We start from the raw sequence: 16726 nt of genomic DNA, 5'->3' as shown, positions 1-16726 counted from the left end.
TCCACTGAAACATTGCTACTCATTTTATTTCTTAACTTTCCAAACTTCCTTGGTAAAAAACAGCATATCCCATCGCAGTTTAATTAAAACATCAGGAAAAAAAATATATAGAAAAGCAATTGTAGATGATTTACAAAATATATACATTAAACTTATACATATACATACACACAGACATATATATACAGCTTTATACTAAAACATCAATTTTTGCATACAGTGGGGTCCAAAAGTCTGAGTCCACTACCAGAACTGTACATTTTAATAATCAAAACAAATACAAATATTTTTGTAGAGTGCTGTAACTTGACAAAGGACTTTCTGTCTATTGTTTTTAAGCCAGAGTCTTAAATCTTTAAGGGTCAAACAATAGCGTACATTACTGCTGAAGACAGTAACAAAGTCCTCAATTAAAACTTGAACTTTGGGGCTGCAGTAAGACAGATAACTACACACTGACCAGAGAGAAGTGCCACGCATATCATCACTTCAAGCCAACCCTTCATTTTCGATCAAAACAAGAGCTCTGTACAATCGTCAAAGTGCACACAAAACAGTTTGAAGTATCATGGAATGCTGACTTGCATGGCTTTCCCTCTGTAGTTACCTGACCGTAACCACAATAAACATCTGGGACAGACAAAAACAGTAACATCTGATGTGCTCTTAAAAAGGTGTGCTTGGATAATGTGGATTCTTAAAAAAAATTACAAAGAAAACTAATACAATTAATGTCCCTTACTGCATTATAATAATAATACAATTTATAAAAAACAGTATGCAATATTTCGAGCAATAAAATATTTGACTTAACATTTCTGTTATAAATGTCGATAAATGAGTTTCAGGAACTGTACCCAGGCTTTTGGACCCCACTGTAACATCTGTGTGTACATGTATTTGTATATACCTGATGTATATATTGCACCAGCCATCTACATATAACCAAATCAAGAACAGAATACACACTCTACTTAGACAACAAAACTCTCCTCACTCGGCAGTCCTCAAACTGGCCATGCAAGAGAACCTAAAAGCCTTTTCATATCTAAATGTAAAAAACAAACAATATGCAGGCAGTCTGCAGACAGGACAGTTAAGACAGTCTAGGACTTGCTAGCATGGCCAGATACTGATGAACTTTTTGAAGAAAAAAAAGAGACATACGCAAAAACACACAAGCAATAACAGAAATATTGTACTTCTTGGAGGTCATGACATCAGTAATTCTATATAAAAGCCCAAAAGCACAGAGAAATGATGGGACTGACCAAAGGGTTGGTCTGACCTATGCTATGCTAATGGAAACCATGGTAGCATATGGATGGATGGACAGGTGTACAGTAAGTTTAAATTTGACTTAGAAAGGGGCCTGATCGAAGGCTTCAGGAGCTAAAGCCTCAAATGTCAAACAGTGAATGTTTGGTTAGCCACTGATCAGACTAAAATTTGGCATTGATGTTCTTCTTATGTACAGTGAAAGCTGGGACTGTGCTGACCAGGGACTAATTTCCAATTTTCATGGCATCTTTTCATGAGTGCAATTTTCCAAAATCAAGATTCCTGCTGAGAGCGTCCCATCGTTTCTGCTCGCTGTTCTTAAAGCAGCTGCTTGTATTTCCATGCAGCGTAACATAGGGAGCAGAAAATAAGCACTTCATGACAGAGGACTTCAACTCTAAATTAAAGTAATCGCAATTACAAACACTGCTGCAATGATGGGTCATATTAGGTTGAATGCCAATTAGCAGCACTTGTCAGCTACTTAAGCTCTCAAGGCAAAATTAGAAAAACAGCTTTCTAAAGAGGCCAAATCATCTGGGTCCAAAATGCAATTGCAATAGTCACAGAACCTGCAAAAATAAGTTTAAATATAAAAGTAGAACAGTGGGGGAAAAAATTACAACATATGCCAAAAATAACAATGACAAGATTAAAACTAAAATTACAACTTGAAACCAACCCACAGGTATAAAAAGATGACAAACTAATACAACCCAGAGTTGTAGCAGTGTTTACTATGGTGATTTACTGACTTCAAATCAAATTCCTTTTTCATGTAGTGTTTACATTATTCTGTACACCCCGTGGATCTAACCATAGCTCTGTCGGTCTATGTGACACCACTCATCCTTCAGGCTTTGCTCTTACACTGTTCCTCCTTTATTCTGTCCCTTTCCATCACTCTTCCTCTGCAGCCATGTTCCATCAGAAGATGAAGTTCTGCCTGCTGGCTACGCATTGTTTGATTGTCCTTTTCTTCACATCAAACTTTATCAATCTTCAACCAAGCCTTGTGCTTTCTCCCTCCATAGATTTCTATTAACCACTTAAAAAAAGATATTTTGCTGATTTAAATCCAGCTCTGTGTCATTGCAGCGTTCATCTGAACACACTGCCCACACACAGATTACAGAGCTGGTTTAAATCAGAAAAGTATCCCTTTAATAATAACAACAACAATGTACCTCTGCGCCATTCTATGCCTCCTCTTGCTTGCCGTTTCTACTGCTGCCATATCCCACAGGAACACCCGTTCCATTTTTCCCCTCCCCTGACTCAAAGCTCTTCTCTTCCAGCGGCTTGCCGATCCAGGCGCCGTAACCGTGGCTGCTGAGAGCTCGGAAGAACTGCTGCTTGGCTATCTGGAAGGACGTGGCCGACAGCTTAGCCTGAGAGTAGGAGGGCAGGCCGAGGAGGTCAACGCGGCCACACCGCTGGCACAGAGAGCGGAACAGACCGAACAGGTTGGACTTGGACACCCTGGATACACTCAGTTTGTTCCTAGAGGGGGAAGCATTAGAGGGCTGTTTAGTTAGAGTGCTCATTATACAAGGAAAAACATCACAGCCTGGCCAGCTGGCACGACACATTTCCTCTGATCATGCAGTGTTTCCTACTTAGATTACTTAACTGCCTGCTGCTGCTGTTTCGGACGATTTAATCAAACTTCAATTAAACTTGTGGTTACTTGTCAGTTTTTACTGAGTACAACAGAGCACTTGAGATTATTAAAAAGTGCTTGATTGATCTTCAAATATTTTTTCTGGAATCAAATTCCAGTGTTGTCTCTTCACAATCATATCGTGTTTGGTTAAATCAATATCTGCTCGGGAAAAGAACTGTCTTGAAGCTGTTGTGGGTTAATACACTTGTTAGCCACTAGAGAAAGACAAAAACACTGAAGAGCAGCACTACAATCCTTAAAAAAATTAAAATAAAAAGTAAAAAAAGTTGCCAATTTTACAACCAGCTTTGTGTCAAAACTCTGCCAGATGACATCTTCTGCCGTGCTGCAGTGACACAAAGCTGGTTGAAAATCAGCAAAGTAAGCCTTCAAATAATAAGTTGTTAAGTGAACAATACAAGACTATAAAAACAATCCAAAGCTATTAATAAACAATGTGTGTGTTGCCATCAGAAGTAACAAGATTTAGTTTAGATACATACCCATCCAGTTTGCCTTTGGTCCCGTCCAGTACCTCTACACTGTGCTGGTCTGGAAAGCTCCAGTTGACGCTGGACTCCTTGGTCTTGCCCGTGTGCCGCGTGGAGTCGTACACACTCACCCTGCCCACCTACAGTCCAACCAGGTGGTGAGGGGGAAGTCGAGGGGAGAGTGAGCATATTTTGTTAAATCAGGCTAATTTAGTCCGATAGTGTGAGTCAGCAATTTGAACAGAGCATGTACAATTAGTTGTGTAATGCATGGGACGATTAGGAATGGTTGATTTTTTTTCATGTGTAAATGAAAGCCAAGAAATTCTTAAAAAGGGGCTATAACAAGGAACAAGCGGAATTGTGCTCAACTGTCAGCTAGACTACTGTATTTCTTAGACATTTTGCCCGGTGGTATGAGAATGACCTACCTGCTTTTTGTTAATTGACAGATGAGCTAAGTTTAAAGACGATGAGCAATGAAGAAACAGTTGTGCAGGCACAAATAAGGCTGTTGGCAGCTTAATTAATAATATTTTTGAGAATGAGCGCAGTACTACGGGTGGAAAAAATAAATCGATTCTTAGATGCATTGCGATTCTCTACAACGATTCGATTCAGATAAGTTAATAATCCTTGTGTTGATTTTTATTTGTTGGAAATTCTTTATTAGGAATAACCTTAAAAGTTGCCGTCTCCAGACAAGTACAAATCAGAAAACAGAGTGACTGAAAGAGGATGGGATAATGGACAACAACTTAGAGATTAGGCAAGAGTGCAGAAAAAAAAAAACACAAAAATGGCCAAAAGGAAAACTTTTTTTTAAAATTTTGTGTATGTATGTATGTATGCATGTATGTACATATATATATTACCTCTGGGTGATTTAGCATGAAGGGAGGAGGGAGACTTTGGGTGAATGCTTCACCATCTCTGGCCAGCCGACAGCAAACAGCACGTGTGAGGTGCCCGTGGCTGTACAGGTAGCCTGACGGATCAAAACAAGAAAGCCACGTTGTAGAACAGATATTTGAGACAAGAAGAAACATAAAAGTTGGAACGTTAAGTCTCATGAATATATTAAAAAACAACAGTATGTTTTACCAAGCGTGATGGACTTCAGGTAGACGGGATGCAGGAAATGGGAGAGCAGTGCCCCCTGCAGACCCAACACGTTCCAACGCAGAATCTTATCACTGCAACTCATGGTTCGCAGCCTCTCACCGTGCTGGATGCCGTCCCAGGTAGGGACAATGGCACTTGACTCCACTGGGATGGTGCCCTCGCCTGGCACACAAACACATAGTCACAGGTCTTGCTTACAGACCAGCGAGTGGACTGATACAGAATTGTAAAAACAGATGTGTGTCCATCGAATCTCTCACCATTCTCCACTTTGGTGCGGAGCTTGCCCTGCTTAGCATTCTCAAACAGAGGCTGATGGCCCTCGACATCGTCCCCTGACTCACTGCATGACTTGTCAAATAGAGCACCATCCCCACAAGGTGCCGTGCTATGGATAAGAGAGTAACAGGACATAAGGTATTGATATGATACACGCAGGCTAAAAGAGGAGGAAGACAACATTGATCCAAACATGAAACACTAATGCATCCGAGTATGGACATGACCGGAATAAAAGAAGAGACCATGAGGGAGGTTAGGAACAAGGAGAAAGAAAACATCCAACACTCCCACCTGATGTAGAGGTGAAAGGTGATGTCAGATTTGATTTTCAGTTTGTCTTTCTCCGCTTGGTCAAATATACTGTCGTCTGTGCCATCACAGTGCTTGAGCAGCTCAATGTACAGAAACCTGAGACGACAGGAGACAGTGAGTTAGACTTATAAATAACGTCCTGCAGACTGGGTCTTGGGGAAGAGCAGGGTATTTTCACAATAGGGAGAGAAACATTGATAAAAGATTTTTTTCTACCGAACAAATCCCCTTCTGGAGATGATTTCAGCGTGGCAATCATTAACAGTGTCCCCTTTAAGGCTCAGTTCCTCCCCTTTAACACAGCGATTTCCTGACAGAAAAAAAACAAGACACATTCAATGTCAAAGTATACAAACATGCAACGCAGGCCTCTTGGTTCTGCAGTGACATAGTTCTGTTCCAGCTTTCTGACAGCACATGCCTCTGAGCACAGAAACCCATACAACTTCTTCACATCATGGAAAAATGCCAACATAACGCATTATGTTGCAACACAATTGCTTATACCTATGGGCGGTTATTACCAACTCCCTTTGCTTCATAGGATATGCTAAAGTTAATGGGTATACCAGTTCCCAGGCTGACAACAGTCCCCAGGCCCTCCCCCCTCCTCATGACGATGGTGGCCAGAATCTTGCGTCCCAGAAGGCTGTGCTGGATACGTGTGGTCAGGGCGTTGAAACGCTGGTGACTCAACATTGCTATCTGGTCATGCAAAGTGCTGCCACTCACTGGAAGCTAGAGAGAGGGATGTATACAGGACAGGCAAAATAGAAAAGAAAATGAGGATTATTTAACATTCTGACCAATATACATCTGATGATACAGCTCAGGAAAAAATACTATCGTAAATTATTAAGGCTTTCCAAACATATCTAAGGCTGCCTGAGAATATAATAAAACATGTGTGACCAGATAATGTGTAATGTGTGTATGCCAATACAAATTTGACTCTCATAGCTGCTAGAAAGCTTTCCAGCGAAAAGAATCGATTCAGTTACTGTGAAGCACCAAATGTGTGGAGTTATAGACTCCAATTTACTATAATTGGTTATGTTTTAACTGAGGTTACATGTTATATACATGTGCCTATGTTGTTATTTTGTCAGTGAATCAGATTAAGTTAAGTGAGATGGTTAAATCAATTATATGCAGGTGTGAACTGTAATTCCATTATGTCCTGCCTTATTCCCATGTTGAGCCAGAGAAGGCTCATGTTTTATGACAGAAAATGTGAACCATTGAAAAGTCAGTACCTCAGCTGGGATAAGCTCCCCAGTGCGGGCTGCCCTCTCGGCCTCTCCAATCAGAACCCGTAGAGCAGCATCTGCTGCTTCCTGTTTTCCCTGCTTCTTGTTGGATGCACACACTGGCGGGAACCAGCGTCCGCCCAGCTTGGCCTGGTAGGTGAACCTGAGCAGGGACAAAGAGGAATTGACAGGGTTTTCTCACTCACTTTTAGAACAAAAAGGATCCCATTGAAACCCATGGCGAGATAAAAAAACATCCATTCGAGCATTTTCTTTCGCATGTCAAGTGTTGCTAGAGAGAAATTAGTCAAAAAGGGCCTTTATTAATGTTCCAAAATCTTAAATTATTATAAAAAAAAAAAAAAGTCTTCTCCTCAGGTACACAAAGAACATATTTTTCCAAGCACATGGTAACCTGGACAGTAAGAGATTTTGTTTTATCCAGTGTGTATGTGTTAAATGTGTGCGTGTTTGTGTATTGATGCAGTTACCACATACTTAGGCTCATGTGGTGGCCCAGACTGGCCCACCAGTCGGATCTCAGCGGCAAAGCCCCGGGCTCTAGCGTACTCCAGAAGACCCGACACGGCATTGTTGTTCAGGTGGTTAATGAGGTCTCCAACCCCTGCCTCGTGTGCTGCTCGCAACTCATCTGCAGTCAGAGGAGGCAAAGAGGGACATGTAGTCCCAGAACCACTGCCATCACTATCACTGGAGGAGCCCAGGGGCAACTGGGGCTGGAAAAGAGAGAAGGGAGAAAGAGCGGAGAAAAAGAGATGTGAACAATATTGAGCCAACAGAGCAGAAAAGCCTGACAGTGGCAACAAAATAATTTCTTTCAGCCTGAGCAATCGGTTTTTCTAAAGTCATTCCACTCATGTTGGGGATATGCAAAGCCCCTCTCTTTCCTCCCAAATGAACAACTCAAGTTATTCTTTCCCATTCACTCCTCACCTTGTTGAGCTGCAGTCTCCCATCAGCCATTAATTCTTTGACGGCCTCCTCTGCTGCCAGCTGGCGGGCTGCTTTCTTGCTTGGAGCTGAGGCCTCTGCAAACAGGCTCTCTCCGACCTTCACCCTGTACATGAACCTGAACACAGTGCAGAGAAGGTTAAGAAGGGAGGAAAGAGAGAAAGGAAGAGTTATTTTTTGTGGGGGAGGGGGTTGCAACTATGATCACTGATTATGTCACACTTAGATAAATGAGAAGATGTAACAGAGTGAAGCCTATGGTGTACTAGTAACCCAGACGGAACAAAGTGACCCATAGAACACAAACGTTTTTATTGTATCTACCAGATGGCTGCCTGAAGGGTTAGATCGAGTGGAAAATAGTGAATAGACAGATGGTACTGTGTCTTTGTCAGCTGATTTAAGTACCAAGTACAGATTGAACAGAAATAGCTGATCAACTACTTTCTTGAGGAGAAACTTGCAGTGTGGGTGACCAATTCAAAGGGGCTGAAGGAGCCAGTACCTTGGGTCATGTGGTGGGCCTGCCTGCCCAGTGATGATGAATTCAATGGGGTTGCCGCTGCGCTGGCTGTACTCCATGAGGACAGACACCGGATTCTTCCCACCAGGCAGAGAGCGGGACAGTGGCTGGCGAGGTCCCTCCACTGTCCCCATCCCTTCCACACTAGTCCCAAAAAGTCCCCCCGTGCCTTCAGATGGCGCCTGGTAGACAGCAGAGGGGACATAAAATATATTTCAATTAAGGATGTTTTTTTGATGACTGTAAGTTTGAATAAAATGATTTATTCGCCGGTAGCGCTGCAAAATTATCACAAGCAAAATGTTGCTCTCCACAACCTTTAAAAAAGCGCTGACACACCAGGCCGATAATCTGACTCAAATCTGTTCGGTGTGTCCCGTGTCGTTGTCCGTCTGAGGGGCTGTCAGCGTTCATTTTGGCCGACCTGACATGTTCCGTCGGCGGCAGGGCCGTCGGGACTCACCCGGAAATGACGAGCGGAATGAGGGGACTAGAGTTTCTCAAAATCTGATGTAAATCTTTTAAATGAAATGAAGACAGATTCAGCAACTGCATGGCCTATTTCTCTCTTATAATGTTTTCAAAAAACACGTTTCAGTGAACTATTTTAGTACAATATGAGATCGTATTCTGAACGGTCGCCATGACCATAGACAGTATATAAGAGGCCATGACAGTCTGGCTTTGAATTTCCGGAGAAAACAAATCCACGTGACTCGTTCGTCCTATCAGCTGCCGGTTTTTATTTCTTGGGCAACAACACAGAGTAGCGGCCATTGGTTGTGCCTCGTACTTCACTAGCGAACCAGTGCACGAGAAAACCGGAAGTGACGATGGTAAACATACCAGATAAAGGAGGGATGTTCCGTCACCGGCTGCCGTAAATTCCCAAAGAAGAAGAAGATGTTGTGCAATTTCCGGTTTTCAATTCTTGGGCGACAATACAGAGAGCGCCGCCTGCTGTTATCAAGACGTATTACGTTTCTCAAGTTGGTGTTGGGTGAGTGTGTCCCGCGGCAGTTTTTTGGACCTCGGGGACGCGACTGATCATATCGACGGGGTTTTCTGTCAACGGTCGGCCATCGGCTAAATGTGTCTACACCTTAACTTGACTGATGTATATTGACTTTGCTGTTTACAGTGTCTGCTCTGATGCATTAAATGTAGTGCTTTCTTTTTGTCATGTTAAGTGCCAATCTCAGGTGTTTAAAGCTAAATTTGGCAGTCTCTAGATGGCTGCTGGGGGCTTATTTCCAAACATTCATACAAAAACTTACACTGTTGTCTGGGAGTAGATCCATCACTTGGTCCACACCGGCAGTATTACCCTCGTTCCCCGTGCTTGACCCTCCCTGCATTTCTGCGATGAGAATACGGAGGGTGCCCGCAGCAGCGTCTTTTTTTGCAACCTTCTTACTAGAAGCTTCTGCGACAGGAAACAGCCTCCCGTTGAGCATTACCTGCATACGAAATCTGACAAAAGGAGAGAAAATATACGGATGAGACGCCGTGATCTGTCAATAAATGATTAAGTGAGCAGCTACAATTTCCCAAAACTACAGTGTTGCATAACAAGCAACGCAACTGTCATTCTTAATTAGCAGCATCATGTGTTTTCATTAAGGCCGATTTATTTCTCACAGACTTTGAATCAATAAGTTTGTCAAGGGTGCTTTACAGAAGGTAAAAAATGTGGATGGATAAACAAATGATGTACATAAATTACATAATGAAAAAGCACGTAGCACTTCAATAACCCAAGTCTTGTTATATTTAGGAAGGCACAGATACAACTTACATACCTCAACTGAGAGGTACTGCTGATACAGATTACTGCTCTCATATCAGTACCCTCTTTTTCCCAAATTTAAAGTGTCCATGAAACTAATCAAGTGAATTTAACAAGAGATTCTTGTGGTACCATATATGGAGTCTGTGGCCCACCGTGACTTAATGAATGTAACTGATATAGCCTAAATACACTGACAAAGATACGGTATTTAATGTGGATTGGTCAATACCTGATCCACATTGTAAGGTCAGTATTGGCCCTGGTGCATCGCTAGCTAGGTTTCAACATTACAGAATAAACACACAGACAATCGCAGACTAATTTACCCAATAAAACTTTACAGTGACAAATTTAGCTTATGTGACGAACCTCGGGTCATGAGAGGGTCCAGACTGGTCGAGGAGCAGGAACTCACAGTTCTGGCCCAGATACTGGGCATACTCCATGAGGCCGCTGACGGGGTTCTTCAGCCTCACCTCCTGCAATTTGGCCCACAGGTTCTGGGGAGGTGGAGCAGCCAGCGACACAGCTATAGTTCCCACAGAGTTCACCTTCTCTGCTGCCAGTTTCCCAGCATCTGTCTCTTTGCGAATGGCATTGAGGAATTCTGGGATGTCGTCATTGGCCCACTGTCCTTCGTTGGTCTCTTCATCTTTGCATGAGGTAAGGAAGGCGGGCAGGAGGGAGGATTGGGACTTAAAGGGAAAAATGGGCAAAGGGTTAAAATCAGGGTAGAACGCCAAGGCTGGTAACCTTTGCTGAATACATCAAGTAAAAAAAAAAAAAAAAGACACTTCACATCTTCCAGGGACAATGCAGATTTTTTTCTCTCAAAAGGAGTCGTTCGACAATTTGCATGCAAACCCTCACACGTCTGACCTGTAAACATAAGGCTACTGCCTGTCCTGTTAACTTAACATAAAAACTGCAATTAAGTGTACTTCCCAAAAAGTCGAACTATTCCTATTATCTTTGTAGAGGCTGTGCTGTATTATTCTGTGGGAAACATTTTGATTACCTAGAAATAGTTGGCAGCCACTAAACTTGAAATTATTCTGTTTTGTTATTTATAGTTATGTTTTAAAACATAATTCACATTTATGTATTTAATGTAATCACCTTAATACCATTAAATAAAACACACACAAAGCACAGAAATGTTACCAACCGCTTCACTATGACTTTGCTCTGGCATCCAACCCTCTGGGAGTGGCAGTGGCTCAAGGCCTGGTATTGGTGGTAGTGGAGGCGATGGCAGAAAGACAGACCCTCCTCCCTTCTCATCTCTGGGTTCCTCCTTCATCCAATTCCCCTCAGCACGGTTGCTCTTTGCGGCTTTAATGCTCCTTTCCATCCTCTCTCTGCGGTGGGTGGAGAGTTCCCAGGTGGGGGGGTGAGCTTCACTATTCTTAATAACTTCACCTTGCTTCTCCAGCGAGTAAAGGGTGGGATTAACCTGCTTTGCACTCCTAAGACCCAGATTCTTGGCTATTACAAGAGATGTTGCCTCCCCCGATGCCAGAAGGTACTGCAGAACTAGCTCCTTTTGTTCCGCCATTGTGGGAAGCGCAAGTTCTGGATCTGGGGAGCTGGTAGTGCTGGGATGTTGCGTCTCCTGGAGCTGACCTTTCGCTGGTGATTGGGATTCTTCAGAGTCAGATGACTCTGAAGAGGAGCAGTGAGATGAACTGGATTCTGTGTCAGAGTCCTCTTCTTTGCCTTGTCCCCTGCTTTCTGCTGTTTCTGTTTTTAGCTCAACCTTGGCTTCAGGAACTGGAGGGTGTCCTGAGCTGACACACAGATGGGAAGGTGGAATTTGTACTTTAGAGTTTTGATCTCCCTCGCCTCCGAGAGGTTCTCTGTAAAGACTCCACTCGGGAGGGTGTAGTCCTTGCTTGGAGGCTTTCTGGGAGCGCTCCAAAGAGTAGAGAGCCTTGTTGACTATCGTTTTAGGCAGACGCAGTTTTTTGGCTAAGAATTTTGCACAGATACTCTCACTTGGTTTCAAAGCAGCCAAAGCCCTGTGAACCTGGTCCTGGATGTCAGAAGTGAGAGTGATGTTAACTTTAGTAAAGCTCGAATTTGCAGAGCTGCTGGATGCAGAATGTCTGCCAAACCTTTCTCTTACTCTGTTGGGCCTGTCTCGATGAAGGGACAAACTCTGAAAATTGTCACTCAGAGAGTCTGTTTGCACACGCCGTTGTCTGTTGGAGCTGTGGTTTGTACCTTGTAACTGGTTGTGATTTAGGTGTCGAGGACCTGGGGTGCCTTGCGTGGCTCCTGAGTATACAAAACTCTGATCTTGACTAGGACCCCCTCTACCCCTTGGGCTGCTGTCAGGGTATGGATATCTATTGTACCCTGACTGGGGCTGGTAAGAGGAACTAGCCTGCCTGTCAGGTACCGCTCCCACTCCCCCTCCGCGTAAACTGGCTATGAACTGTGGTGCCTCAGAGCGATGTCCTCTCAGGAACTCAACCTGTTGGTACTGAAAGGAATTGGGACCAGGATAAGGACCGTGATTCTGATTATGCGAATTGTAAAGGGCCTCTGGTTTAGAAACCACTTTATTGTGCTTTGGTATGGGTGGAGCAGAGGGGGTGAGAGAAGGAGCTGGGGGCAGCTGTATGGGCACTACAGGACGGGCAGGGCTGTTGTAGTAACTTGGATATGGACTCTGCTGTGGGCCAGCTCTAGGATAGAGTGAGGGTGGGCCAGGTCTATAGTAATTCTCCTTGGCCTGGAAATCAGGTGGTGGATGTCTGTGGTAGTGTTCTTTGTAAGGCCCTCCTCTACCTCTGCTCATAGCGCAGGGGTTGAGCCTGAAGGGGGCCGGGGAAGCTTGATGTGCAGCTTCTGTATAAGTGTACGTCGTCTTGCACAAACAGCAGACCCTGATGGAAAGTCAGGGCACGCCAATTGCAGCGGAGGACCTGAAATAAAAAAAAAAAAAAAAAAGGACAGTGTCAGGAGAATATTAATAAGGAAAAATAAATGAGAGTAAGATAATCGAATGGTGTAAAAATGAGCAACAGCATGGAGGGCAAGAGAAACTGTTGTTCCAGCCAGTAACAAGTTTGGACCGTGCTGGAAAATCACCAATCTTCTTAAGTGTCCTTGTTTAAGTCAATGAAACTATACCAGCTTCAAGGATGTGATCCTAAACTTTTGTCTTCTTGAAATTTTATATACAATGGACAAAGAAATATCTGGAAATTATAGGGGGGAAAAATTAAGATTATGTGAAGAGGATGAACTCTAATATACACCAACACGGTCAACGTTGCTATGTATATCTTCAGATTTTACCCTAGCCAGTCTACAAGGATACTGCAGGGTGACATACTGTCTCTCGCAGTCACACTGAAACTTAATCCCAAGGTAAAAGGATGGTGATTAATAATTCAGACCTTCTTATGACGATTCTGTTTTATTTCTGGCCTTACAAATTATTGCTGGATCTGGATCCATGGCAGAGAGGAAAAGTGAGACACCGATGCATAAGAAAAGGACAGTTCCAAGGACACAAGAACATAAAGGGCTGCCTGTCAGGGATAAGCTGTAGACAGAAAATCATGCAACTTTGCTCACCGACAGTCCTGACTATAGCTACGTTTATTCCTCTCTCCAAAAACCAAAAACACACATGAAACATTTAAATGTAGATTCTGAACTGCATAATCAAGAATTCATATATACTTTTTTTTTTTTTTTTTTTTTTTTTAAATGGTACAACAAACATTGATTCAGCCTCAAGTGTCATATCTGACAACACTCAATAATGTCTATAGCAGTGAGACCAACAACAAGGAGATACTCAATACTGAGTCAGGTTTCATCCCCTCTGGCCCAGTCAGCAACACTGGTCTGTCACATAGAGCTGAGCAGGCCCGAACACCGCCACATTAATAGAGAACACCATAGTGTTGGTTCATCACAGTAATAGGGACCGACAGAACCGGCGGCCCAGGGGCCAAACAGGGCTGGAGCTGACTCATCTTGACCCTGATGCAAGGCAACAGTTGACAGCCAAAATAACAACTCACTGTCATTATGCTCCTCTCTGTTTTGAACCTGGGAAAAAAAACGTTATTTCCCCATAGGGGATCAATAAAGGAGTATGAATTAAATCAATAAATTAAGCATTGGCAAGACAACTGATTAATCAACTATTTTGCACACTTCCTGCTGTTCTATCAAGACACAGCTAAATACCACCAATGCACAGACGGAAGTTCAAGTGACCCTGTTCCATCACTGAGACCTGTGTCCATTGTCAACTGAGCAGTGCTGAAAACTCGGCTCGCATATCTTCACGTGCATGCAACACACCACATTTAACTGGTACCCCAAGCCCAGTGCGCTCACAAAGTATTGTTGATCTCACCTACAGTAGCTGAAATGAAAGTGGCTGCGGTGAATAAAGTGGGAGGTTTTAACGTCGCTAACGTTACTCCTGTGGCCTCCCAATGATCACATGGCTTGAACCGAGACTTTAAAAAGAATAACAACGTTCAATACACAAATCATAAAGTAAACGCGTAAAGTAAGCACGGAACCGGTTGTAGATTAGAAATAGTAGAGATGGAGTTGTCAAGAAATGCTCTCCAAGGCGCAGGGTCTTCCGCTTTGGATGAGCTAGGTCCTTTTCTCTAGCTTCCACAATGAAAACAAAAGTGATGTCGCTACTTATAAATGCTGTGGGCAGTGCTGTAAAAACTCGTTGCTAACTATTGCACCACGAAAGCTGAGGGAAAATCCACCTCGTGTATGTAAAAAAAAAAAAGAAAAGAAACAGAGGCCGTCAGACATGAATTAAGTTTCGATTTCATTTCTGACGAGGAGTTAGGTTTCCATTGTTAGTCACGTGACTGGCAGATGGCCACGAGGACAGACTGATGCACAGACACGAAGATCAGCAGAAGTGTCTATAAAGTATAACAAAATAAGAAAAAGCTCTTCTGTGGCTGTCGGTGCATGCTTTAAGAGGTCGCTCTTCGGTCCCCCTTAAAAGCAACCAATGTGCCTGTGTTACTGTGGAGCTACAAGGACATCCTCTCTTGAATGCATGCTGTGTGCTCAGATCAGATTCTCACATTAAAATAAAACGGGAAGAAAGAATAGACGGAGAATGAAAGTAATGTAATACACTATTTTTGGGAGATAAAATATCACAGCAACACGTTGAGATCTTGTTCCAGGATTGTGCAATGATGAAAACTAAATCGACGTAGAGTACTGGTAAAGGTCACTATCAAAAACAAAGATCTAGCACGGACACTTGTTGTGCCCACAATAACAATATAGCCTCCTTTCACCAACATTGATGTATACACTCATACACTAAAATGCAGTTTAACCTAGAAGGCAGTGCAGCGGGGAGGAGTGCACTCATACAAAGATATGACTACATCCAAGTCAAACTTCACCATCGGTGTGAGTGATTTCCCACCATTTATATAGATTTCAGTAAATGCACTAAATCTTCTATAATCTATAGCATATTCCATAATTAATACGTCAATTTAAATAGGCTAAATAAAACATGTCCTCAATTCTCAGTACAAATTTACCTAGCTGTATTACTCATTACACTGGATACATATAGAAAATATTGCGAACATGATTTAGCCATGTAGCGTTAGGAACAGTCTACACACAGTTTCCCATTTGTGTATCATCGTCAACTTAATGCAGGTCAACACAAACTCATGCCATCAGTTGTCCCTTGCTTTTGCTTGTCGTATTCTTTGAATGAACATGAAGCTAACGTTATAACTCCAAAAGCTAGCTACAGGTTAGACGAGTTACTTAAATTTAATTTAAACCACAGAGAAACCTGTGTTCAGACATTTAACTCTCTGCATGTGTTACGTTAAAGCCATATTCGAGGCGTTAGCAGATAACAACAGCCAAGTGAACATCGTTTCTCCTCCAGCTAACGTTAGCCTGCTAGCTTATCACGGGCAGCAGCACCCTACACCGCACTGGCACTGCACCATTTCCGACTGTCGCCTGCAGCACAGCTATGTCTGCCAATGCGAGACTACAACACAGTCAATTCACTGCTTGCTAACGCAAAACATTCAAACTACACTTAACCCAAACCATACAACTGATTTAAAGAACCCAGGTGGCTTTAATCGATTACCTGAACTCGTGTATCGCCTCAGTGGGCTCGTGTTGATGTGCAATATTTTAATTCGGTGATACAAACAATCAAAGAACTGGTGCGCGATAAAGTGACGTTTATCGCTTGCGACTCATGTGGCTGCTTGCAACCTACACGTCGCATGTAGATGACGCAGCCACATCGGCAAGGTTCGAATATTTTCCAGATGTGCCCTCCGCATGCTTTAATATTTTGGGTTTGAAATCTTTACAGAGAAACATGTCCTACTCAGATTTTAACGTTCACAGTGACCAAAATCACATATGTCGCTCGAGCAGGTTACTCTTCTCTGTGTAGGCTACTTAAATTCCAATTTGCTTCTTTGGCTTGACTTTACATTTTGCCAAAGCAGGTTGTAGGACATTCAAGGTTAACATGTTATACCTTCTTCCATTGCAATGTCATTTTTCTCACAAGTACATAGCCTACTGAATTAGGTTTAAGTCATTTTTATTTGTAACACCTTTGAAAAACTTAGGCAAAGTAGGCTACAAAACAAATAATAAGTAGTATAGATAAACACATCAAACAGCAACAACATGAATAAAGCACATTTAAAGTATGAATAAATACATAAATAGGGGGCAATAAATACAAATTATGACAAAAAGGCCAAACTCCTGTATCCAAATAGCATTACAAGTTTTTAAACAAAACTTTAAAATATTAACGGAATCAGCATCCTAATATAAACTCTGTCCTCTGTCCCCTTTAGATTTGAGTTCATTTAGAGGGTTATCAGTTGTCTCTGGGTTACCAGGTGTGTCTGTATCCACTTTTTTCAATGGTTGTGGTCACTCAGTCTGTATTTAGAAAATGTCTTGCTCAATTTTTGTCTGATTGTTGTCTTTTTGTCATCA

General features: G+C 42.6%; 1 protein-coding gene across 2 annotated transcripts; it reads right to left on the bottom strand.

Moving 5' to 3' along the window:
* Positions 1-15964, bottom strand: adar (adenosine deaminase RNA specific). 2 transcript variants are annotated; one of them, XM_039805203.1, is made up of 16 exons: positions 15846-15964; positions 10863-12627; positions 10064-10389; positions 9180-9375; positions 7885-8084; positions 7362-7497; positions 6906-7144; positions 6414-6570; positions 5727-5895; positions 5374-5467; positions 5137-5253; positions 4824-4951; positions 4543-4725; positions 4314-4426; positions 3451-3578; positions 1-2784 (listed from the first exon to the last, which is right to left on the bottom strand). In XM_039805203.1, the coding sequence occupies exons 2-16, from the start codon at positions 12498-12500 to the stop codon at positions 2481-2483; spliced, it is 4128 nt and encodes a 1375-aa protein (XP_039661137.1). In that variant the 5' UTR covers positions 12501-12627; positions 15846-15964; the 3' UTR covers positions 1-2480. The 2 variants fall into 2 exon arrangements, with proteins under 2 accessions (XP_039661137.1, XP_039661138.1); XM_039805204.1 differs by lacking the exon at positions 15846-15964 and adding an exon at positions 14082-14475.
* Positions 15965-16726: the final 762 nt, after the last annotated feature.

The sequence above is a fragment of the Perca fluviatilis genome, chromosome 7, assembly GCF_010015445.1.
Source record: "Perca fluviatilis chromosome 7, GENO_Pfluv_1.0, whole genome shotgun sequence".
Lineage (NCBI taxonomy): Eukaryota > Metazoa > Chordata > Actinopteri > Perciformes > Percidae > Perca > Perca fluviatilis.
Note: the sequence above shows the minus strand (reverse complement) of the source record. Positions and strands in the feature narration are given on the sequence as shown.

Excerpts from the sequence above, each read along its gene's own strand:
- adar (XM_039805203.1), bottom strand. The coding sequence starts at position 12,500 with ATGAGCAGAGGTAGAGGAGGGCCTTACAAAGAACACTACCACAGACAT. Across the intron at positions 7,145-7,361 it reads GGAGACTGCAGCTCAACAAG|CCCCAGTTGCCCCTGGGCTC; the intron begins GTGAGGAGTGAA and ends TCTCTTTTCCAG. Across the intron at positions 5,254-5,373 it reads TCCAGAAGGGGATTTGTTCG|GTTTCTGTACATTGAGCTGC; the intron begins GTAGAAAAAAAT and ends CTGTCGTCTCAG.